Below are 24390 nucleotides of genomic sequence, written 5' to 3' on the forward strand. Positions count from 1 at the left end.
CGAGTGAGGAACGAGTAGGGGACGGATTTTACCGCACGCACCCGTCCCTCATTCGTTCCGTTCCCCCTCTCTTCCGTTCTTAATCTGTTCCAGAGGGGGAAATTTTTGAGAACTGTTCTGAACAGTTCTCAAAAAGCGTTCCCTCTGGAACGGAATGGGCAGGGAAGAGCGGGGGAACGGAATGAGTGAGGGACGGGTGTGTGCGGTAAAATCCGTCCCCCACTCGTTTCCGTTTCCTGCCAGGCCGGGCCGAGAACCCGGTGCGATAAACTTCATAGTCACCAAATAAGAACAGTTGCAGATCCATTGCTTCATTATGGCAAATGAGATTAATAGACATCTCCTTGAGATTTGATCCTTTTTGCTCTCTTTAAAAAAGTGAGACTAATAGTAGAGGAGTAAAGCTCATTGAGAGATCCAGCATGGTGTAGAGACCAGGGTTCAAATGACTGCTCAGCCATGCAACCCCCTGGGTGACCTTGAGCAAGCCCTCTCTGAAGAAACATACCAAGAAAACCCTGTGATAGGTTCTTGGCAAGTTTCTTCAGAGGAGTTTTACCATTGCTGCCACTGAGACTCAGAGTGTAACTTGCCCAAGGTCATGCAGTGGGTTTACAAACCCTGATCTCTAGAGTCATAGTCCAGTGCTCAAACTACTACACCTGCCCTCTACCAAAGCAAAGCAGCTTTCTGGTATACTGGGGAAGAGGTGTTTGGGATTTCCTTTGCCAAGATGTCTTGGGATTTTAAGACATCTAATACAGTGTGCCCTTGACATATGCGCCCTTGCCATACGTGGATTTAAGCTTCCGTGGACGGTGAGGGACACAATGGTGCATGTGCAGGAGTCACTGTCATTGAAATCAATAGGACTCCAGCCTACGTGAAATTTGCCTTACGCAGGGGTGTGTGTGTGTTCGTTTCAGAATGAATCCCCTGCGTATGACAAGGGCAGACTGTATTTCACATTGCACAGAAGGTCAGAACCTTATTGTGTCATCTACCTTTTAAAACTGTCCTGAAACCTCTTAGACATGATGTTTAAAACACTGGTTGAGTTTAGGTAGGTTAAGAATTCCAATGTATTCAGCCCCCATAAGATTAAAATATGATTCACCTGTTCCTTTTGTTAGGATTTTCAAAGCAGTGAATACCATATGTACTCAACTGTAAGTCGAAAAATTTATGCCCCAAAATCAACCCTAAAATTCTGAGTTGATTTGTATACAGGTCAGTGCACTAATACTGCTTAGAAAGGTCCTGAAACAAATAAGCCTGATGCCCCTGGGGGCACTTTTCTATGTGGGTATGTGAAAGAGGTTCCCAGTCTGATCTGCAATGCTTGTCTTCCCATGGAAGAAAGTTCCCTTTTAACACCACATCCTTCCTTTCCCACTCTGATTTGCAAGCCTTCTCTTCCCATGGAAGAAACACCTAATTTAACACCACCTCCTGCCCTTCCTAATCCAATTTGCAAGTTTTCTCTTCCCATCAAAGAAACATCCCTTTTAACTCTGCTTGCTTTCCTTCTCAATCTGATGTTAAAACTTCTCCTCCAGCACCTGGAAATTGGTGTTATGTGGTCAGGAGAGGTCCAGAGCAGGAGAAGGAGGGATGGAAGTTGTATTTCCCCCTTTCCATCCTTTGTTATAGCCCCCTAAGTTTTACCCTTGACTTATCCACAGGTCGTATCAAAATCCATGATTTTGATCCTGAAACCTTCCCTCGACTTATACATGAGGTCAACTTGTGCACAAGTATGTGCAGTAGATTCATGATTTATAGTGCTCTGGAGCAGAACTTTATTACCAAATGAGCTCATTTTAAGGTTTGGCATAGCCAAACTGGGAGAGATTGAAGTAGGGTATTTAAAAAAAAAAAAAAAAAAAACATCATTGTTTTGGAACTTAGTCTTTCAAAGACAAGGAGCCTCAGATCAGGGAAGGGGAAAAAAAAGAAGACAAGAGTTAGAGCTGAATGATGTTAAGATTTTTAAAAAGAGTTTTTTTAAAATAAGATTATCCAGCCCTGCAAATTGTCAGCTTTGAAAAATTGGTTGTTGCAACCCAAGAACATCTGGAGGGCTACTGTCATCCACATCTGGTGTAAATCCTTAGGCATGATGTGCACAGTGCCAGTGCACTTATTTCCTGTTGCTGCTTTTCCATAATGTAAATGTCAATGCTAAATATATTAGAGCTGCACTTGAAATAAATGCTCTTAGGTCTATCAGGCAACCAATTATTATGTTCAGTTTACTAAATCAATTTCTACATTGGACTAAAACCTGAGACCAGAGTTTGAATCCCTGCTCAACCATGGAAATTCACTTGGTGATCTTAGGCAAGTCATACTCTCTCAGCCTCAGAAGAAGGCAAAACCCATGATAATTTCACCTCAGGGCTGCCGTAAGTTGGAAATGACTTGAAGGCAACAAGAAGTCTAACTCTGACATCATAACTGCCTAGTAGGATGCCAGCCTCCATTCAGTCTGCTTCAAAGGCCGAAAATTCAAAATTCAAAATGACCTGAATAGACTAGAAAGTTGGGTCACAGCTAACAAAATGAACTTCAACAGGGAGAACTGTAAGGTACTGCACTTAGGGCGAAAAAATAAAATGCACAGATATAGGATGGGGGACACCTGGCTGAACGATGTGTGAAAGGGATCTGGGAGTCCAAGTAGACCACAAGTTGAACATGAGTCAACAGTGCGATGCGGCAGCTAACAAGTCCAATGCAATTTTAGGCTGCATCAATAGAAGTATAGTATCTAGATCAAGGGAAGTAATAGTGCCACTCTATTCTGCTCTAGTCAGGCCCCACCTGGAATATTGTGTCCAGTTCTGGGCACCATAATTTAAAAAGGATGTTGAAAAACTGGAGTGTGTCCAAAGGAGCGCAACTAAAATGGTGAAAGGTCTGGAAACTATGTCCTATGAGGAACAACTTAAGGAGCTGGGGATGTTTAGCCTGGAGAAGAGAAGGTTAAGTGGTGATATGATAGCCCTGTTTAAATACTTGAAGGGATATGATACTGAGGAGGGAGCTGACTTGTTTTCTGCTGCTACAGACACTAGGACCCGGAACAATGGATGCAAGCTCCAGGAACAGAGATTCCACCTCAACATTAGGAGGAACTTCCTGACAGTAAGGGCTGTTCGACAGTGGAACACACTCCCTTGGAGTGTAGTGGAGTCTCCCTCCTTGGAGGTTTTAAGCAGAGGCTGGATGGCCATCTGTCGGGGATGCTTTGACTGAGAGTTCCTGCATGGCAGAGGGTTGGACTGGATGGCCCTTGAGGTCTCTACCAACTATGATTCTATGATTCAATCAGGAAGTTTGATTCAGGTAGAAAAAAGACTCCAGCAATGTGTAGTTTTTGGGAACACAAGGTTTTTTACATTAATTTTCCTCTGGAGTTGGTTTTGTTTAGTCCTGTTTTGATTCTCTGAAGTGTCAAAGGGTATGTTGTTATTCCAATTTCTGGTTGTTCACAGTTGATGCTGCTTCCACAGCTGGGTATTTGGGGAATTCATAGCTCAGCATTTCTTTGGTAGACTTGGCAAGACAACACTGCATTTGTCAACTTTGTTTTATAATAAGTGTTAGGTGAATGGAGTTATTCACTCCACCTGTATATGTTAATCTAATCTTTTACAGTGCTTTGTGTCATAAAGGAATGAACTGAGCTGACAGCACGGCAACTATCATTCATATTCATATATGCAAGTATGAATACATGCAAGTACATATATAAGCATATTCAAGTACACTCCAAGAATCAGTTAGCTTTATGTCTTGACCACAACACAAAATGTAAGATTGAAAGACCTATACAACTAGATCTGTAGACTCAAAGGAACTTTTGGCTTGTGTTTATCAAACAGAACTCTCTGCTGTCCCTTACCTACCCAATCTACCTAGCAATCCAGTTTTCAGAAGTAAATACAATAAAATAGTTTTCCAGTATAATCTATTATAACAGACAAATATAAACAATTAATGGGCAGGACATTAAAAGCCACACTGTTGACACCCAGGCCCTTCATTGTTCCAGTATGACCGCTTTGGATTCTTGGCAGTATGATCATTGTATTTGCACTCATTTGCAACAAATATGCACATATACACAAAATATATACAAAATACGCATGGTTTTCCTGCACAGAAAATGTGTTTCTGCACAGATATTGTGTATTTTATACAAACTGTCCGGATTCCTATGCAAGTTTTCTTTACAGAAAATACATGTGGAAAAATATATGTACAAAAATGCATTTCTTTTTACTTTTCTTTCTTTCTTTCTTTCTTTCTTTCTTTCTTTCTTTCTTTCCTTTTTGCTGAAGTGGGTCCAGTATGGGGTGCGGTATGGCCATCCAATATTTCCTGTGGGGCTAATACAGCTTCCCTAGGCTTCCATGGTTGCCTGTCTCTACATTAGGAGTTTGATACATTTTTCTCAGCTGTTGAATCTGAACCTCTTACACTTCAAAGTTTAGAAATGTCTGAAATACAGGCTGGAATTGGTATATATTAAAACGCCAGTGTGGTATGAGCCTTGGACTATGACTCTGGAGATCAGGATTCAACTCCCTGCTCAGTCATGGAAACCCACTGGGTGATCTTGAGCAAGTCATACTTTCTCACTCTTGGAGGAAGGCAAAGACAACCCTTCTTTAAAGAAATTTCAAAAAGAAAACCCCATGATAGGTCCATCTTAGGGTCACAATAAGTTGGAAATAACTTTAAGGCACACAACAAGAACAATTTGCTGGTGCTCTGCTTTCATTTTGTGTAATGTTCAAAAATAATTCATAAATTTATAATACAGTAAACTTGGATAACCTCCAATTTAATTTATTTCCATTTGTCACAGCATGGGTAGACATATCAAAGCATTCCCAGCGCAGTCTTCTGGCTGCATGCTTTACCACAAATTTTAGTAAGAAGAGCAGAAATGTAAATGTTTTGGGTCAGGGCCTACATACTGCAACTGCTCCAGTAGAGAAGCACACAATGATTCCTACGGATGACCAATCATACATAAAGCTGAAGGGTGTGTGAGCCAGTACTGCTGGACTGCAATTGGGGTAGAAATGAAGATGAACAATGGCCTGCCCAACTTCAGTCTTGTGATTCCAACAAATCCTATGATTTTCAGATTTTATGTACCGTATAGCACAGTGATTGGGAACTCCTGGCTAGTCACTGTGATATTTTGGCTCCAGCTTAGTCATGGAGTGGATCACAAGTGGTGGATCCACTGTGTGTCCAAGTTGGATAGATGGGATCAGGCTTGGATTTGCTGTTCCAGCAAGGATTTGATGTAGCCAGAGCTGTATAATAAGCTTCTCTGTTTGACCTCAGCCTATTACTGCCCATTGATTTTTATTACTGCCTGCCTTGTGTTGGGAGCTCCTACTTAAAGCGCATGTTAGTGACTTTTTCTCTGATGTCTAAAGGCCTGTATATATTTTTATTAAGACATTTATAGGGAGGGAGCAAGCTTATTTTCTGCTGCTCCAGAGAACAGAACCTGGAACAATGGATGCTAGCTACAGGAAAAGAGGTTCCACCTCAACATTAGGAGGAACTTCCTGACAGTAAGGGCTGTTCGACAGTGGAATGCACTCCCTCAAAGGGTGATAGAGTCTCCTTCCTTAGAGGTCTTCAAACAGAGGCTGGATGGCCATCTGTCAGGGATGCTTTGATTTGGATTTCCTGCATGACAGGGGGTTGGACTGGATGGCCCTAGTGGTCTCTTCCAACTCTACGATAATATGATTCTATGATTTGAACCAATGTAACTTCATAGATGAGAGAAATGTTTGATTGATCCATGAATAGGTAGGTGAACATTACGTGGAAAGTTGAAGATGTGTGGAACACCCCCCATATTTCTTTATTTCATTGGTAGTTTAAAATGCAATAACATGGGGCTGATTCATCAACTTCCAGTGAATTGCTAATCTTGATTTCACAGTTCCATAAAGCAATCGATGTACGAGGTACAGTATTTTGGAAAGATAATAAAGATAATATATCTTTTGTGCAACCAGCAGAATACCCGCATATGCGCAATGTTCACCTAATTACTTGTAATGTCTTTCCTTGGCCTTTCGGAGCTGATTTACTCAGCATGTTAGAGTATATGACCTTCCTAGTCAGCAGCAACTTTTCACTTTTGAACCTCTGTTGATGCTGGTTCAGTCCCTATAGGATCATAAGAGAGGATGAGATGTACTTGAACACAGAATTGTTTAGCACATGCAAGGCCTTTAAGGAGCACACAAGAGAACTCAGCCATATGACATGACAGCTAGGTAATGAATGCTCTTTTAGTTCTTAAGGGCAAAAGATACCGAGCTTCCTTTCTAACACAAACAAGGCATTAATGGTGTAATTTACAGTGTCAGAAATAAAACATGCTGGCTCAACTTGGCTGAAGAAATAGAATATCTTGCAAGGAGACTTTTCCCCCCTCCTATGGCAGGTTTACAGTTGAAAGGTTTGTGTTTATATGGGCTTTGCCATGGAAAATATGCAGGACATGTTCAAGCTGGTAGAACAGATGAAAAAATCCTTTATAGTTCAGGAAGTATGCTAAGGTTCACATGGGGCTGCTCTGACCTCATCTTACCTGAGAAATGTTAAATAATCTTGGATGCAAATAGGTGTCTGGGATATTATTTTCAAAATTAATTTGAGCTTGCACTAAAAAGCATTAAGAAAAATGTATAGATGTAAAAAGATTGGGGAATTAAAAAAAACCGGAAGGAATTTTTAAAAGTTCTATAGTATTGTGAAATCTGAAGAAATGAGAATAGGAATTGAAAAGAATGTTTTGAAAACAAATACAAAATCTGGTCAGAGTAGCACCAGTAAAGATAAAAGCATATGAGATTTCCTGTAAACCCACTGGGTGACTGGCACCATGATAAGTTTGCCTTAGGGTTGCCATAAGTAGGAAATTACTTGGCGGTACACAATAACAACAAATTACTTGGAGGTACACAATAACAATGTTCAAGCATTGAGACTGCAGTGGATTGATGCTTGTTTTAATAACCTTTTTTATGGTATTGTAGAATGGTGCAGGGATGTGTCTGTGGTGGAGAGAAATGAGAGCATTACCTCCCAATAAGAAATCTGTCCCCAGATGAAATTTTCCTTTTGTGCCATTTCAGAGAGTAAGACACTGAAAAACATTCATACCTAGAGCTCTTACATTTACTGTGTTTATATTTCCTTGGTACTTTAGCCTGCCACTTTTCAAACTGTATTTCTTAATGTTCAACGAAAGTTTCAAGTTACTGCAATTTTAGAAATTTGGGAATTGAAGAAAAAAATTCACGAGGGTGGAGTTTTTACTGTAGGGAGCTATGTTCTTCTCTCACCAACGCCATAGCTGCACCCCTGGAATTTGGTCTCATATTTTGAGAGTACATAGATAAAATTGCACTTAATTATAGTCTGGGTCATTCTTTAGCATTGTTTTTTGGAATGGCAGAGTTCAGTCTTTTTGATTAACTGGTAGTGTTAATCATACACTGAAAAATTCTATTAATATTATATAATAAGACCTGGGAAATTAAGCTCTGAAAATTATCAGAATTTATGGGTTGACTGGTAGCATAAAGAGAAAAAAACCTCTCCCTTTGGATAAATTGAACCTGTCTAAAAGAGTGGAGGAGAATGTGTGTCTATGTCTTTGAAAAGTTACTTGTAAAGTTAAAGTGTCATACAGCAGCCAGTTCTGCAAAGCGTGCTGACTTGGAGATTCTGGAATTGTAATAAAAATGATTTTTTACTGCTCTAATTCCACAGTCATAAAAGTATAAATGTGCTCATTTTAACTTTGAAAGCAGATGTTTTCAGAAAGCTGAATCCAGTGTTTCTGAAACTGAAGAACGTGGAGTGTAGATTTATCTATGTATAACTGGTTGGTATTAACAGCCATCCATCCTAAGTATTTAAATTGTGGGTTGCTGTTTATCCGTTTCATTGTTTCACTGGTGGTGATGTTTTGTTTTCAAAAAGTCTTTTTTTAGTTTTAGATAATGAATTAAAAACATGTGCTGCTGATGATGAAGAGGAGGAGGAAGGAGAACTATTTGACTTTGACAGTGGAGATGATATCCCAGAAGCAGATCGACAAACCATTTTGCCACCAAATTCTGAATCCAAAAATAGTGCAGAACAGGAAGGAATGGATTCTATAGGTATGTATGCTTACACCTGAGAAGCCATGAAAACATTGCTAATAGTTTATTTATTTGTGAAAATGAGTCACTCTTCAAAAGAATACTAGAGCCCCCTGGAAATATTTGTTCCACAAAGAAATGATGCACTGAGATGGAATCAGGATTGGGCTTGTGTGTGTGTGTGTGTGCGCGCGTGTGCACACATTTCTTCAAGTCGCCTGTCAGCTCATGGTGACTCCATGAATTTCATAGGGTTTTCTTAGGCAAGGAATAGTCAGATTTTGCCAGTTCCTTCCTCTGAATTATAGCTTACAGCACCTGGGATTTATTGGTAGTCTCCCATCCAAGTACCAAGCAGGGCAAGCAGGGCTGTCTGTTTAGGTTCCAAGATCAGACAGCCTGTGGCTATGATCTCATATTCAATGCACTACTTCTGCAGAAGCAAACACAGTCCATTTGCCATTGAAAAAGAACAGGTTGCCCATGTAGGGAGTCCCAGTGTGTAGAATCCTGTGCTGAGACAGTTTGGGTATATGAAATCAGAAGCAGTAGGTTCAGTCCCATTTCCCCAAGGTTCTTGTACACATAGACTTAAGACAATATGGAAAATGTAGGTGAGCAGACATATTGTTACATCTTCAGTCTTATTAATGGTGCTTATAGTACATGTCCATGGTTCAAAACACAGCACAGAAATAATCCAGTTTGAGACCATTTTAACTGCCCTGGCTCAGTGCTAGGGAATTCTGGGAATTATAGTTTATTGTGGCACCAGAGATCTCTGACAGAGAAGGTTAAATGTCTCACAAAGGTACAGTTCCCAGAACTCCCTAGGATTCAGCCAGGGCTGTTAAATTAGTCATAAACTGGGTTATTTCTGCAGTGTGTTTTGGACCCATGCTGATCTATTCAAATGGAAGTCCCACTGAATTTAATGAGATTGAGGTGAATGGGTACAGGACTGTCTTTAAAATGTTTGATTGTTATAACACAAGCATGGTGAAACCTGAAACATTTAGTACAACCCACTGCTTGAGAGGACTATGTTTTCTCATTTTGTTAGCAAAAACACTGGCATGGATCCAGACAAATGTGAGTAGAAAGGATCATTTGGAAGTGAATATAGAAGGAAACTTTGGTCTTTTTCTGTGTCCTCTGAAAAGGCACTCAGGAGGAGCACAGGCATCTGTTGGCAGGGAGGCTGGAGAGTGGCTGGGAATTTTCTTACAGGAGCTTATACAGTGGCTCATTAGTGTTACCTTTAATACAAACATCATGTCAAACCCTAATTTGCAGTAAGAGTAATGAGTAAGCTAAGATACAGTTTTGACATCCAAATTGTCAGGCAAGCTGTGGTTTGGAATAGCTTACCTGTTTTCCTAATGTTCATCACTCCTGTCTTCAGGTGCAGCAGTCTATGGATATAAAGTATAGGATGGATCTGGAGGGTGGAAGAGAGGAGAGAACTGCATTTGTTTACTGCAGTTGAAGTTGACAATGGAATGTATCTTTTATGTTCAAGGGAATGAGAATCTAGAAAATGTAGAAGGAGCTGAGAAGATGGCAAGAACTGAAGCCAATGCAGAGGAGGTTTTACCAAGAGTTAACCCATACTCAGTCATAACCATTTCACCAATGCAAGAAAAAGAGCCGTCATTATCGCCAGAGCCAAGTCCACAAGATGGAAGTATAAGCCCTACTGTCTCAAGCGGATATTCTGTTCCTGTGCCCTGTGGCTATGCTGTGCCATCTAATTTACCATTAATGTTGCCAGCGTACTCCAGCCCTGTTATAATACGCAGTGTATCTGTGGATGAAGAAGGTAATTTTTCTTGTGGGAAGGGTTGTGGCAAGTATAACATTTACGAACTAGAATTGTATTCCAGGTACTCTGTGTGGGGGAAATGAGTAAGTATGGTTCTGTGAATATCTCTATAGGTTGTTGTTATGCAGCTTTATCAGCGCCAATTATTCTGGCTAGAACTGATGGGAACTGCAGTACAACAGCATGTGGAGGACCACACATTCCGTCCCTCATCAGTAAGCAATTACATTAGAAAATGGAGAGAAGCAACCAGAAACTTCCCCCCTCTCATTTCCTCTCCTTTCTCAGTGTATCTTGCATATACGAGATTATATATAATCCACAATTTTGCAGGTCACTTTGTGGATCATTCTTTTATTCTTGCAGCCTAAGGTGCAGTTTCTCTTGATTGAAACTACTGAGTCTAAGAAGGACTATTGTGGACATCAGGAGTGATCTGCAACAGGGCTGGGCCGTTTGTAGCTCTTTGACAAATTTGTTTGCTGATGCTCTCTATACCAGCCTTAAATTAAACAAAGTAGTTTTTTTGTATGCAAGTGGGGAAAATGAATCTCTCATTGTTCTGGTTTAAATGCACACTCATCCCTCCATATTTGCAGCTTTGATATTTGCAGCTTAGATTATTCATGGATTTGATTAATATGTTCTCTCTAGGAATATCTACGTCCTCCAGTGCAACTCTATGGTTAACTTTAACTAAAAGTCGCACTGAAAGACCTAGAGATTCCTAGAGAGAATACTCTACTAGGCCTTTGTAGCTCCTCTGGCGCAGTTCTATGGTCAGTGTCTGTTGGATGTTGACCACAGAGTTGCACTGGAATTGGACCTAGAAGAGATTCCTAGAGAGGTATCCTCTCAAGTAAAAACATTGTGTTTTTTTATTTGTGGTTTTTCCATATTCACGGGAGTCTTGCACCCCTAACCCTAGCAAATATGGAGGGACAGGTGTACTATCTGAAGTATTATATTACTGTCATGGGGATTAAAAATCAGTCAGTTGCATTTAAATAGAAGGTATTTTACTTTATCAACATGTATTTTGTAATACTTTATGCCAAGTATTAAATCAAAATAAATGTATTTTGACATGGTTATAATTGCAAGAACATCTACTTCTGTTTCTTTTAGCAAACATTCACATAGTAGCTGAAGACTGCCATTCAAATTCTCAGAGTTCAGAAGATCCTCAGAACAGGTACATCAAAAATACTTGGGAATTTGCAAGGGAATCCCCTGTAGAGAGTGAGCAGTTCTTGCTGGGTGAAGGAATTGATAGCAGTGCTCCTTTTTGGATGTTTAATAATTAAGTGCCTTCAAGCTGCTTGTCAAGTTATGGCAACCTTCTGATTTTAGTATGGCTTTCTTAGGCAAGGGACACTCAGAGGTGATTTGCTATCACCTTTAACTGAAGGCAGTTTTTCTACAATAAGGGAGGTAAGAGATCAGGAGGAAGTTGATGGTGAGTAGCTACATCTGTTAGCTTTTTTTAATCTTGAATTAAATACCTGACCATTTCATTCATTTAGCAAACACAGCCTCCTGTTCTCTAGGGAAAGCTAGTACCTACATGTTCCTTCTGGGCTTTGCAAAAGTAGGTGATTGGACACTCTGGGAGCACAATGCTAGTCCAGCAGCACAGATATTTTGCTGTTCTTTCTGTGGTTGGGGTGAGTGTTTTTATTTTATTTTTTATTTTTATGACCAGGGATAGCATTTCCTCAAGGGTCAGAGACTTCATTCCCATTGTATATTAACAGTAGGCAAGGCTGATGCCAATGGTAGGTGGAGCTAGACTAAGAGGACAAAAGACCACTCCCTTTCTCCCCAACTCCCTTTTCTCTCTTCCCCCCCAACCTGATAGGTTGTTGAAGGATCCCCACATTGTCTATATGTATAGTTCTGTTTCCTCTGCCTACAACAGCTGCTCCCTCTGTCAAATATAATCTTTTTGCTTCTTCACTCTCTCAGCAGTCAGCTTAGCTTTACATTACCTTCAGCTGTGCTTCCAACTGACTACAGCTGTGATTCATTTTGAGTCATTCTTTTACCTCTTCCTGTATGGCATGTTTGCCTTGTACAGTTTGTAAACACTCTGGGTGGAGACTGTTGAATTGGAACTTCTGGTGTTGATTTTGTTTTGTTTTGTCCCAAGCCAATATATATATATATAATTACCTGACTATATATCAGGTAATTCTGATAAAGCAGATCAGTGTGTTTTGACTTCTAGTAGAAAACATACTGGCAGTACCCACTGGGCCATATTTGAGTAGCTTCTCATCTTAGACCTATTGGCATTTGTGACACAAAGGCAGTTTTCCCAAAGGACACTTATATGGAAGAAAGTCCTATCGTGTGACTATATGTAAACATTTGTTGTTGTTGCTAACTGCCTTGAGTTGACCTTGACTTACGGCAACCCTGTGGATGAGATGTCTCCAAAAAACCCTGTCCACCATTGCTCTGCTCAGGTCCTGCAAGCCTGTAACCTCTCTGATTGAGTCCAACTACCTGGCATGTGGTCTGCTTCTTCTGTTGCTACTCCCTACCTTTTGTATCATTATTGTATTTTCTAATGATTCATGCTTTCCCATGATCTGGTCAAAGTATAACAGCCTCAATTTAATCATCCTGGCTTCCAGGGAGAGTTCAATCTTAATCTGTTCTAGGATCCAATTGTTTGACTTTTTGGCTGTCCACAGTATCCTCAGCACTCTTCTCAAGCACCACATCTCACCTGAGTTGATTTTCTTTCTGTTAGCTTTCTTCACTGTCCAGCTCTCGCATCTGTAGATAGTGATTCAGAATACAATGGCTTGAAGTGATTAAGAATCCAATAGCTTGAACAATCCTCACTTTAGTGTTCAGAGTTATATATTCACATTTTAGGATCTTGTCCAGTTATTTCATAACTGCCCTTACCAAACCTAGTCTAAATATTCCAAAACCTAGTATAAATATTATTTAGAATAATTCTCAGTTTTACCCAGAGATGACATTAAATAACAACACGCACAAAAAGGGTTGTCTTCCTCTTACCTTCACATCACTATATTGTGAACAAAAACATACTGATGGTGAACTTCTCATGGATTTATAGCCAGTAGCAGCACATTCAGATCTCTGAAGAAGTACCTGAAAAGGTGATGGGAGCCTCTCTCCTCAAAACTTTAGGGCAAGTACAAATGAGTGAGAGCACCACATGAGACAGGGCCTTCTCTTTTGTGGTGCCTGACTTTGGAATGCCCTCCTCCAAAGATATTTCTAATGCCATCTTTCTTAATATGGTGCAAAATGTTAAGACCTATCTGCATAACAAGGCATGTATGGTCTTTTAGTTCCCATTGCATTATTATGACTTGGTATGTTGCTGATTGTTTGCTTTCTCTACTGTTGGCTAATTTGTTTATTAGATGTCACTTATTTTTAGTGGTGGTTTTATTATGTATAAAGTGATATAAATAAAACTAACTAGCTAAATAATGCAGACAGGAGTCCATATTTGAGGTAAATGGTTTACCAGGCTCCATCAAAATGGGTGATGGATGGATGATATAGTGTGACCCACTGTTTAGATATTGTGATCAATATATGGTTGCTGACATCTTGAGACTTCTGCCCAGCAGCTATACTTTCAGATCTTTTATTACCCCAGAAGTGGCTTGATATTCTTAGCCTGCCTGCTCCTTGTGTCATCTTCCCTTCCATCTCAGCATTGGTATCCAACAGCTTCTAGTTCTCCTGCATTCACACATAGACTACTAATTTCTGGGCGCACTAGGAGGCTAGAATTGTTGCTGAGGATTGTAGCTCTTGTCTGCATGTAGTAGAAGTGCACAAACAAGATAAGACCACTTAGGTCCAAAACACACTGCAGAAATGTCTCACAAAACTACAGTTCCTAGAATTCGCTAGCATTGTGCCAGGGCAGTTAAAGCAGTCTCAAACTGGATTATTTATGCAGTCTGTTTTGGACCTTAGCTGTCAGGATGCTTTGTACATGTAAGATCATAACCAGGAAAATTTGTGCATACAAATAATGTGTTAGTGAGGTCCATTCTAATTACATTTCAGGTATCTTAAGAGCCAGCATTCTGTGGTGAGCATTGGACTATGACTCTGGTGAACAGGATTTGAATGCCATCTCAGCCATGCAAACCTACTGGGTGACCATGGGCAAATCACACCCTCCCAACTTCAGAGGATGTCAATGACAAACCACCTCTGAAGAAACTTGTCAAGAAAACACTGTGATAGGTTCACCTTAAGGCAGCCATAAGTCAGAAATGACCTGAAGGCATTGACAACAAACAAACAATAAAAAAGAAACCAATCTTGTTTTTTAGTTCTCATTTGGAAACAAACTGAAGAAATGTTAGAGAACCAACTGAATGGAAGTATTCTTTACACTTACAGTGGTGGAATATGTGTTTTAACCAACACATGCACACACTCACTCACTCACTCACTGAGGGAGAGAGATCACTGTAATTTCAGTAAGAGTTTTTTTTTTCATTACAAAGACTGCAGTCCTTTGCACCCTGACTAGGAACAAGAATAGTTGAACTCAGTGGGATTTCTTATAACACATTGTGCTGTAATTCATCTTTAATGTTAATCTTTATTTTTCTGTGTGTGCTTCTTTTAAAGTGAAGATAATCAGGGGCATACTGATGATAATGTTTTGACTAAATGGGTTGCTGATCCTGCAAATACAGAATGGATGGAGAGTAAGTACTGATGACCACAGTTCCTCTCTGTGATAAGTTGGTGAATCTTGACTATCAGCTCAAAAAAACTGCTTGTATTTGAATGTCTGAATTAAATCTGGGAAGTGTTCTTTCCCGTTTCTGGATATTTGAATGGGCTTAATTATTCAGGATAATTATTCTTTTAATTATTTAATTATTCTTCATTTGAAAAGAATCTGATCTTTATAGACTTTGTACAGAGACTAGGGAAGTGTGTGGCCATCCAGAAGTTGGACTGCAATTCCCAGGATCCTTTACTACAGTTGGCTAGGGTTGATGAGAATTACAGCCTAACAATGTAGGAAAGGCCATAGGGTCTGTACCCCTGGACAAAATAAATAGTTTGTGCTAAAAAATTTAATACTTTGCATTAACAACCATCCATGTAAAATGTGCTTTTCAACATGTAAAATGCCAACATGCAGATATTAGTTCTGAATTATAAAGGCATTTATTTTCACAATAAAAAAAAAGAATTGCAGAGAAGGTATTGGGAAAAGTAAAGCAATCTGCAGCATTGGAGGATTTCTGCAAATACATTATAACATACTGAAGGAAGCTCAAAATAAATAAAAGGGCAGGTTTTGAACTCTACCTATCTGGCTACAGTTTGTTTGAGCATATGAAGTGGTATGAAAATGTTCCCTCTAACAAAAAGGCATTCCCTCTTAACAGATTACATTTTTGTATTGCAGTTATTACTGCTCCTTTCTACTTATTTTACCACATCTCCATGAATGTGAGGAAGTAGACTAAGGCCTGAAACACACAGGTCACAAGAACCTGTTTCTGGCCACTTTGGGGGCATGGCTTGTGCCCCCATAGCAGGTGGAAGCCGCTCTGATGCCTCTTCGGATGTTACAGACTACACTCAAAGGCAACTGGTAGCTTCCAGGTGAAATGGATGATGAATCCACTCTTTTATGCCAGACTCTAAAGGAGGTATCCAAGGTCCAGAACCACATCGTAGCCTAAAAATAGGCCCAGCATCTTGGATAGCTGCTTAAAAAGTTGTGCTGGAGCACTGCATTCCACTGACATGGAAGCCTCCAACACTGACTGCAAGCACAACATTTTCATACCATTGCTAATGCTGTATGTGACTGACTAAAATTTGTAAACTAAAACATTTTGCAGGATCTAATTTTCCTCATCCCTATTCTAACACTTCCTTGATGAAAGTCACATTGTTGGCTTGTTTAAACGAAGCTCTATTGGTGGTGTATTGATCATTTCTTCTTGGTTTTAGATCCAAATGAGGTCATATATGATGATGTACCAAGAGAAAATTCAGACTCTGAACCAGGTATGAGTTTAAATTCTGTCTTTTAGACTTGAAATAATTACAAAAAAAGTGTACAGGAAAAACATCTACCAGGTGTTCTACAAGGAAGGGAAACTTAATTCTTTTATTGTCTTCCACATTTCCATTTCAGTTCACTCTCTTTTCTCTAATGTCATACATTTTCAATTAGTTTTCTGTCCCCAACAAGCAATTCATCACCTATGGAGGGTGAACCTATTTGGGGTGATTTAAACCAGTGGAAAGGTATTGGTTTTTGGTAGTAATAGGGAATATTCTTCCCCTCCACTAAAAAAAGCCCACTTTCCTGAAACATAAAGTTTTCATTAAGTTTCATGACAATTGATAATTATTTCTCCCACACACGCTTCTGCCCCTGCCATTTATAATGGCATTATTTACCATTCATCGTGTGAATTAGTGAGCATACCTGAGACCATGATAGTGTGATGGCCAATGTGATCAGAAAGCTTTGCCATCAGTCATCACACACCTGCATATGATGAGCACATAGGGCCATTTGGTCCAATTTGGTCCATCTGCCATGCAGGAACACACAGGTAAAACACTCCTGAAAGATAACCATCTGAGTACATTTCAGTTAGATGTCCATGCTTCAGCTAGATGGGAAACAGCTAAACAGGATATATTCACTATGCATCCACTACACTGTAGATATAATGCAATTTGACACACCTAAGTACTTTAGCTTCATCCTGGAATCCTGGAATGTGTAGTTTTATAAAGTCTTTGGCCTTCTCTGCCAAAGAGTTCTGGTGCCTCACAAAACTGCAGATCCCAGGATTCTGTAGGATGGAGCCATGTCCATTAAAGTAGTATCAAGCTACATTATTTCTACAATGTAGGTGCAACAATGGGATTCTACTCTAGATGAGGTAATGTAGAATCCTATTCTTTTGTCGCTCAAGCTTCATGTCATTGTTTACTGACACCAAGAGTCTCTATTTCACAAGTACTCTTTCACCATCCTTCTAAATGCCAATGCTGCTAAAAACAAACAAACAAACAAACAAACAAACAAACAAACAAGCAAACAAACTTAAAGCTAAACAAAGGAGGGGGGAAGGAGTGGTGGCCATAAAAGACTCTGTAAAAAGGCACTTCAGTTCAGAGGATTTGTTAACTGAGGAATGCCTGCATTCTGATCTACTGAAGAAAGAGATAAGATTGTCTACTGAAGAAAGGTACAGTATTGACTGTATGAAATTACCATTTATAACAAATCAGCCTCCAGGGGGGGAAAAGATCTGTGTCAATAATGTAAATTGAAAGATTGGAATAACAAAGTCAAAGCTGGTAGAATATGGAATAATGGGGAAAAGATGATGTGTCTGGCACTGTCAAATCAATATATGGCCATATATACACATGGATAAACATATTAGCTTTGTTATTTTAAGCTTTTTTGCACAAGGAAAAGATGAAGTTGTAATCTTCCTTCACTAAAAAAGAAAAAAACAACAACAATAAATGATAGTGCATTCTTTAGACTAGAGCTATGAAATGAGAAGCCTTACAGATTCCAAAATTTGTAATGTCTTAATAAAAACATCCCATTCATCACCTTCCTTTCCCTTCCCTTCCCTTCCCTTCCCTTCCCTTTCCTTTCCTTCCTTCCCCTAAATTTTATGGCCTGGACTGTCTGATGTTTTACTGCTTCAGCTTGTCACTGGTACAGAGGGAGTCTTTATTTAGTGGTCAAATAGAATTTACAATGAATGTAATTGTTTCTGTAGCTTAATAAAATTATATCTTGTATATTTGTTTATGCAGAGGAGATGATTTATGATGATGTTGAGAATGGAGATGAAGGTGGAAATAGCTCCCTGGAATATGGGTGGAGTTCAAGTGAGTTTGAAAGCTACGAAGAACAAAGTGACTCAGAATGTAAAAATGGAATGCCCAGTTCTTTCCTGCGTGGCAACCACAGAAGACAAGTATGATAGCATTTTTCTAGCACATTCTTTACATGCTTTCCAATACCATGGTTATCCAGGCTTTACATTGTCCAGTTTTTCTCATGCATCTTATTTCAAACCAGAAATATAGTATTTAAATAGGAAAGGAAAAGAAAATCTGGGCAGAGTGAGATCTCCCCCCCCCCCAAATAAGAAAGTTTGATAAATGCAAACAAATTACTGTTTTATATCTGCCAATACTCTATAGGCAGAACAGTATTAGCAGTGTAGCACCAGGGAGCGCTGGTGGCACAGTGGTTAGGTACCGATACCACAGCCACAACATTGCGAGTTCGATCCCATGGCTCTAAGGTTGACTCAGACTTTCATCCTTTTGTAGGTCGGAAAATTAGTACCCAGCTTGTTGGAGACAATTGGCTTACAGACTGTAAACCACGTAGAGAGTGCTGAGTTCACTGATAATGAAATAGAAATGTAAATGCTATTGCTATTGCAATGTGGCTAATAATATGTAATATGCACAAGTTTCTTTCCATTCTAGTTTTGTTTTGCTTTAAAAACTTACTAGATTGTGTAATTGTTCTTCTATTATGTAAACAAGTCTAGTTCATTCCTTTAATATATTTTTTAACAATATTATTATTTTCCATCATATATTACTATAGTTTCCAACACCAGGCAAATACCTTATTAAAAAGAGATGTCAGTAATTCTGTATTTTTGACATGACTGTAGTAGAGACAAACTTCTTTTTGCATTTTCTAAAACATGGTGGATTCCAGAACCAGAGTCAAATGAAAATGAGAGTGATTGCAGTAACATCAAGCATTAATTTCTATCTACTTAATCGATAGTAATTATTAAATAATGATACATATCAGTGCTTTTAAAATTATATAAAAAAACATAAGATAGGAGCAAAAGGTTTCTCTTGTGATATAAATATTGCTGTAGATTAAGAAATTAGGAGAACATAATATGTTCTGCACATTTGGAAAACTTGCCTCGCCAATGAACTGGAAACAAAACCCATTACTGAGCTGACATTGTACTAAAAGCAAAAAATAATTCCTTCTACTGGTTTTGAACCCACTTTCTTACTTAGCCACCCGCATGCATGACACAGCTCAAGTGCCTTAGAGTAAAGTTTAAGATTGTATCTTTTTGTATGCTATAGCTTTCTCATGACCTAACCCGTTTAAAGGAGCACTATGAGAAAAAGATGAAAGATTTGATGGCAAACACGGTGGGAGCAGTAGAGATTCAGCAACTAAAGCAAAAACATGAGCTGAAGGTAGCGTAGCTGATTTTTGTAACAAGATAAATGTTAACATTATTGTTCCTCAGACACAATGAATATGTGTTTTAATAAACAAAACTGATGGGAAAAATTGGACACTATGTATTCAAATTGGGCTGTCCGCATTGCTACTGGCATTAAAAGAAAACTGTCAAGGACTTCAGTGTTGATGGCTCTTTGCCCTGCTACTCTTCTCACCTACAAAGTGAGATTCAAGCTTAATCTTCCATATTGATTTTTAGTTAAGCTGTTGAAGCCCAATCCATATGGATGTGCCATTATGCATAAAGACAGCTGAGGTTGCAAAGGTGGCTTTCTGTTGCAATACTGTAATAGACCTTACCGAATTTGAATGACAATGAGATAAATTGAGTTGTTTTTCTCTCTATATATATATTTCTAGCTCCCAACAAATTCTTCCATTAAAAATCATACCAGAACAGAATATAAGTATTGTTCTTTGTGGAATCTTATTTTATTTGAATGTGGCCAGGAAGAAGAAAGCTATGAAAGGATGGAGATGTTGAAAATCTGAGCTATTAGTCTCAGTCCCTCTCCAGAGACTACCTGCTAATGTAAGGTCAGCTATGCAAGTGAAGGACTTCTCATGCCAATTGATTCCCCCACTCATTCCTGCATCTACAGCAGGAAGTAGGCCATCCTTCTAGATTTTAATTTGTGTGGATTGTTCACCAGAGAACATCAAGACAAATACAGTTATTTATCATTCAGATAAATGAGTGCTTGTGTAAAATTCAGTCTAAGGCATTGAGTCACACATATTACAAGATGCAGCAGTATTTAGGAATAAAACACTGCAATTCTCTAACTTGCGTTGAACTCTATTCAAAGAAAAGTTGGCAGATACAATGTCTTTTTACTAGAATTTCGTTCAAATGCTGCCTTTCTTAGTGCAGGCAATTATGGCATTCCATTTTTGATAAATTATGTGACTAATGAAGAGGTTTGTTTTGGTTTTATGAAGTGAGAAACAAAAACACCTTTAGTGGAAAATAAGCATGGATTGCATTTGTGCTTTGAATTTGTTGATTTTGTGTGTCTTCAAGTCACTTTTTACTTATGGTGACCCTAGGGCAAATTTATAATTGGGGTTTCTTGACAAGATTTATTCTGAGGGGGATTACATTTGTGTGTACATAATATATGGAAACTCCTTTAGAAAATCATGAAAGGTGTAAGGCATGCCAGTAGACATGCATTGATACAGAGCATGGATTCTTGTTTTTAGCCTCCACAACTTGACAGTGTTCTTTTTAAAAGCAACCATTTGAAAGTGGAACTTGCTGCATGATTTTTAAACCCCTGAATTCCACTCTTATTATTCACTGATCTTGTAGAATGTGTTTCTTACTGTTTTGCAGATGCAAAAACTCATGAGGGCAGCTAGGGAAGGCACCAAAGATGGGCTTGAGAAGACTAAAGCTGCTGTGAAGAAAGGTCGGTCCTTCATTAGAACCAAGTCATTTATTAATCAAGGTATGTGTCCATTACTTTTAAAAACATTGTACACATTAGTACTGATGTTGAAGGGGCAGTAGTCTGATATCTATAAGTTGTATGTCTTTAGAAATTTAGTTGCATAGAGATATCATACATTGGTGAGTAATCAACAAGGTTTATTTCTGCTTCCCAGATAAGAGTAATTGTAGTGAAGTATGATGCGGTGGCTTAGTGGTTAAGACGCCAGTTCTGATGGTCAGAAGGTTAGCAGTTTGAGACCTGAGTGCTGCATGATGGAGTGAGCTCCTGTCACTAATCCCAATTTCTGCTGATCTAGCAGTTTGAAAACATGTAAAAGTGCAAGTAGATAAATAGGTACCATTTCGGTGGGAAGGTAACAGCGTTAGGAGTGGTCATGCTGGCCACATGACCACCAGAGCAGTCATTGGACAACGCTGGCTCTTTGGCGTAGAAACAGAGGTGAGCACCGCCCCCTACAATTGGTTACAACTAGACATTCATGTCAAGGGACTACCTTTAGCTTTACCTTTTATGACAAAAATAGTGACATTTTGAATAATGGTTAATTTATCCAGATCAAGACATTCGGCCACATAAAATCTTTGTGAGTGCAAATGAATTAGGTTTACTTGTAAATTAAATAATATAATCCATAGTTTTATTCCCACAACAGGGAAGATTAATATGATAGTATTGGTTTACCTTATGGTTGCCATAAATCAGAAATGACTTCAAGGCATATAACAACAAGCTGGTCCAAGCAGCTTTTATTTTAGTGATTTATCACATCAGAAACAAGACATGTATTTAGTCAAGTTCTGGATTTTCCTGAATATGCAAAATAGAAAGTAAATGGATTTAAAATTATAGGAGTCTGAATATTCTAAAGTGGCACAAATCATGGAGCACAGGGCAATGCTTATGATGTGTGGGGCCTCATGCTATGTTTCCTCAACTGTGGTATACATCCTAGTTTAATGTACGTTATAACAGTCATGTAGTACGTTATAATATTCATGCCATAAGACACACAGTGGACACATGAGATAATAATAGTAGAACAACACATATTATGTATTTCCTCTTGTTTCCTTGTATTGTTGCCTACACTTGTATGGAAATACACATGTGTCTCTGAGTGGCACATGTTTAGCTCTTTAATTGATGGTCCTGTTATAGTTATATAAAATTATACTTTGTAATGGGGAACATAGGCAACACACCAGCATTTACCGAAATTATTTATATAGTTTAGTACAAAATTAGATAGCATGGGTACAAGGGCACCATTCTCATATGATCAGTGATATGGTTACATACAGTGGTTACATCTACAAATGACAGAGAATTTGAGGATGAGTGGAATTCAGGGGTTTCACGTGAGCATCATGAAAAAGTGTGAGGAAGAGGTGGTTGATCATAAATAAGACAGTGAAAGATCCTAGATATTTATTTATTTCATTTATATGCCACCTTTCTCCCTGGAGGGTCCTGAGGTGGTTCACAGACAAAACATTTAAAATCTCAATAAAATTCAAAACAATAAAACCATCTACACCCAATATAAAATCACATAAAAATATACAGAAGTTAAAAACAAACTAAAAACCCACCTACTCCATAAAAACCAGATATACTTAGGAAAGGGTGAGTTGGTTAGAATGTAGAGATGGAACATTCAGGTGAGGTGCTTGCTTGGTAAGCTAGTGATTTACTTTGGAAGTCATAAAGGAGACCACAGCATGAACATCTCCTGTTCCAAGGACTCTTCTGCAGTGATCTGCTGTGAGCTAGAAGGAACAATTCTTGACACCAGGGCTTATTACTTTTCAGCTCTCAAATACATCAGCACTTTGGATCATAGATAATGATCCACAGCTGCTTATTTGTAAACATCCTAAGAAAAGGTTATGGTGAGGAACTGTGCCCTTGTAAGTCCCTTTGAACACTATATGAAATGGAATCTTTGTAGGTTAAACATGTTACCAAGGCCCTCAGTCTTGTGCCCTTTTAAAAATATCACCTTAGCAGCTGGAGTCCAGATCTCAGCTTTCACCCGGTGAGGCTAATTGAGCAGAGGATGTGGGACAAGCTGGACAGTTGGTGACATTTAGCTGCTGTAATCTGTAACTAAGCTCTTCCTCTTACACATTTTCCCAGTGCTTCTCTTTGTTCTCCATTTTCATTGTTTTGACATTGTTTTATAAGGGTTTCACAGAGAGTAATTAATTTCTACAATGAATCGTGGTCACACCAGTTCCCAGAACAAACACAATTGTAATATATAGCAATATAACATTAACAAGTCACTTATAGTGCATTTAAATGAGCACAAGACATGCCAATTGGCCAGTTAACAATATCTAGCCCCTGCTATAATCAACATTAAACTCACATTAAGCAGCTCACTACATGGTTCATATGAAGACTCATGGCCACAGCAAAAGGGTACAGAGTGGAATATAACAAAAAAGCTGCAAGGTATTTCAGACAGACCACCCTGCAGCAAGACAGAGCACTGGCAGGTTGTGTGTTTCCTTGATGTCCAAGCAAAACTGAATATATAAACATTAAAAATGGAGAAAAGGCAAAGCAAGTAGGCTGATAGAAACATCTGAGGGAGAAGCTGTTGTCATAAATAAGGACTGAACACCTGTTTGGAGATATGTCTTAAAGGATTGTTTCCCCATGAAATGGATTTCTCTAAATATAGCGAAAGGGGGGGAAACCTGCTATTTCAGGGGTGTAGTGCAGCAAGGATTCTTTGTATATATTTCAAGTGTGGGCTTTTGTTCATAGTGATTGCTCATTCATATTTGAATTGTTTTCTTTGCTCTCTCATAGTATGCTTTCTTTCTGGGGTTTCTAAGAACAATTAATAGGTGAATTTGCCAAGATGAAGCTTGTTGGTGGCGGGTAGACATATGTGCATTATTACCAAGATCTCTGCCTCTGATGAAAATTAAAGTGGAATGCAGTACCCCTAACAGTATACACCAGTGCTTCCTTACTTTTGGTACTTCTGTTTGGCATACCTGTAAAGGGTTACATGGGGATTTCAGATTCAAAGTGCTAAGACCGTCCTCAGAATGACAGTGAGCCTTACCTTCATAGTAACACTCCTTTCTATATATTGTGTGACTGTTTGTATGCCTGTCTTTCACATCTTAGTGCTGGTCACTGCAACAAATGCAGCAAATGACTTGTACTACACAGAGTGATTTATGAACTCTGTCTTAAAACTGTAATGTGTGGAGTGGTTTTAAGTATATATCAAGTCGCCAGGTTTTCTCATTCAAGTTTTAGTTGACTTCCAAACTAAGCTGCTTATTTAACATGCAAATATTTTGTGGGAAGTTCTTTCTCTGTCATGGCAAAAGCAGCAGCAAAGTATAAAATAACAGAAGACAGCAGTTGTAGTTTCACATTGGAGCATTCAAGCACTTTGTTTTATTTTATTTTATTTGTCTTTTAATGTTATCCTTGTCCACTCATGTCTGATCTGGTAAAGACACTGCAGTGTTACTCTGCTATAATTTTTGTTTCAGGAATGAATACATGGGAAAGTGACTAGAGTGACAT

At 38.8% G+C, this 24390-nt stretch overlaps 1 protein-coding gene across 4 annotated transcripts in view; it reads left to right on the top strand.

Moving 5' to 3' along the window:
• Window positions 1-24390, top strand: part of ARHGEF10 (Rho guanine nucleotide exchange factor 10) — a 132061-nt gene that overhangs the window by 34787 nt on the left and 72884 nt on the right. For 2 of the 4 annotated variants that reach the window (XM_089531073.1, XM_089531074.1), the window contains exons 3-10: window positions 8055-8225; window positions 9730-10029; window positions 11161-11227; window positions 14683-14762; window positions 16033-16089; window positions 17881-18044; window positions 19204-19320; window positions 20709-20823. In XM_089531073.1, the coding sequence (XP_089387199.1) occupies window positions 8055-8225; window positions 9730-10029; window positions 11161-11227; window positions 14683-14762; window positions 16033-16089; window positions 17881-18044; window positions 19204-19320; window positions 20709-20823 (1071 nt within the window). Of the gene's footprint in view, window positions 1-8054; window positions 8226-9729; window positions 10030-11160; window positions 11228-14682; window positions 14763-16032; window positions 16090-17880; window positions 18045-19203; window positions 19321-20684; window positions 20824-24390 lie in introns of all 4 variants that reach the window. The other 2 variants (XM_089531075.1, XM_089531076.1) reach the window with 2 other exon arrangements.

Source organism: Sceloporus occidentalis, unplaced genomic scaffold (assembly GCF_023333645.1).
Source record: "Sceloporus occidentalis isolate IW3139 unplaced genomic scaffold, rSceOcc1.0.p SCAF_6, whole genome shotgun sequence".
Lineage (NCBI taxonomy): Eukaryota > Metazoa > Chordata > Lepidosauria > Squamata > Phrynosomatidae > Sceloporus > Sceloporus occidentalis.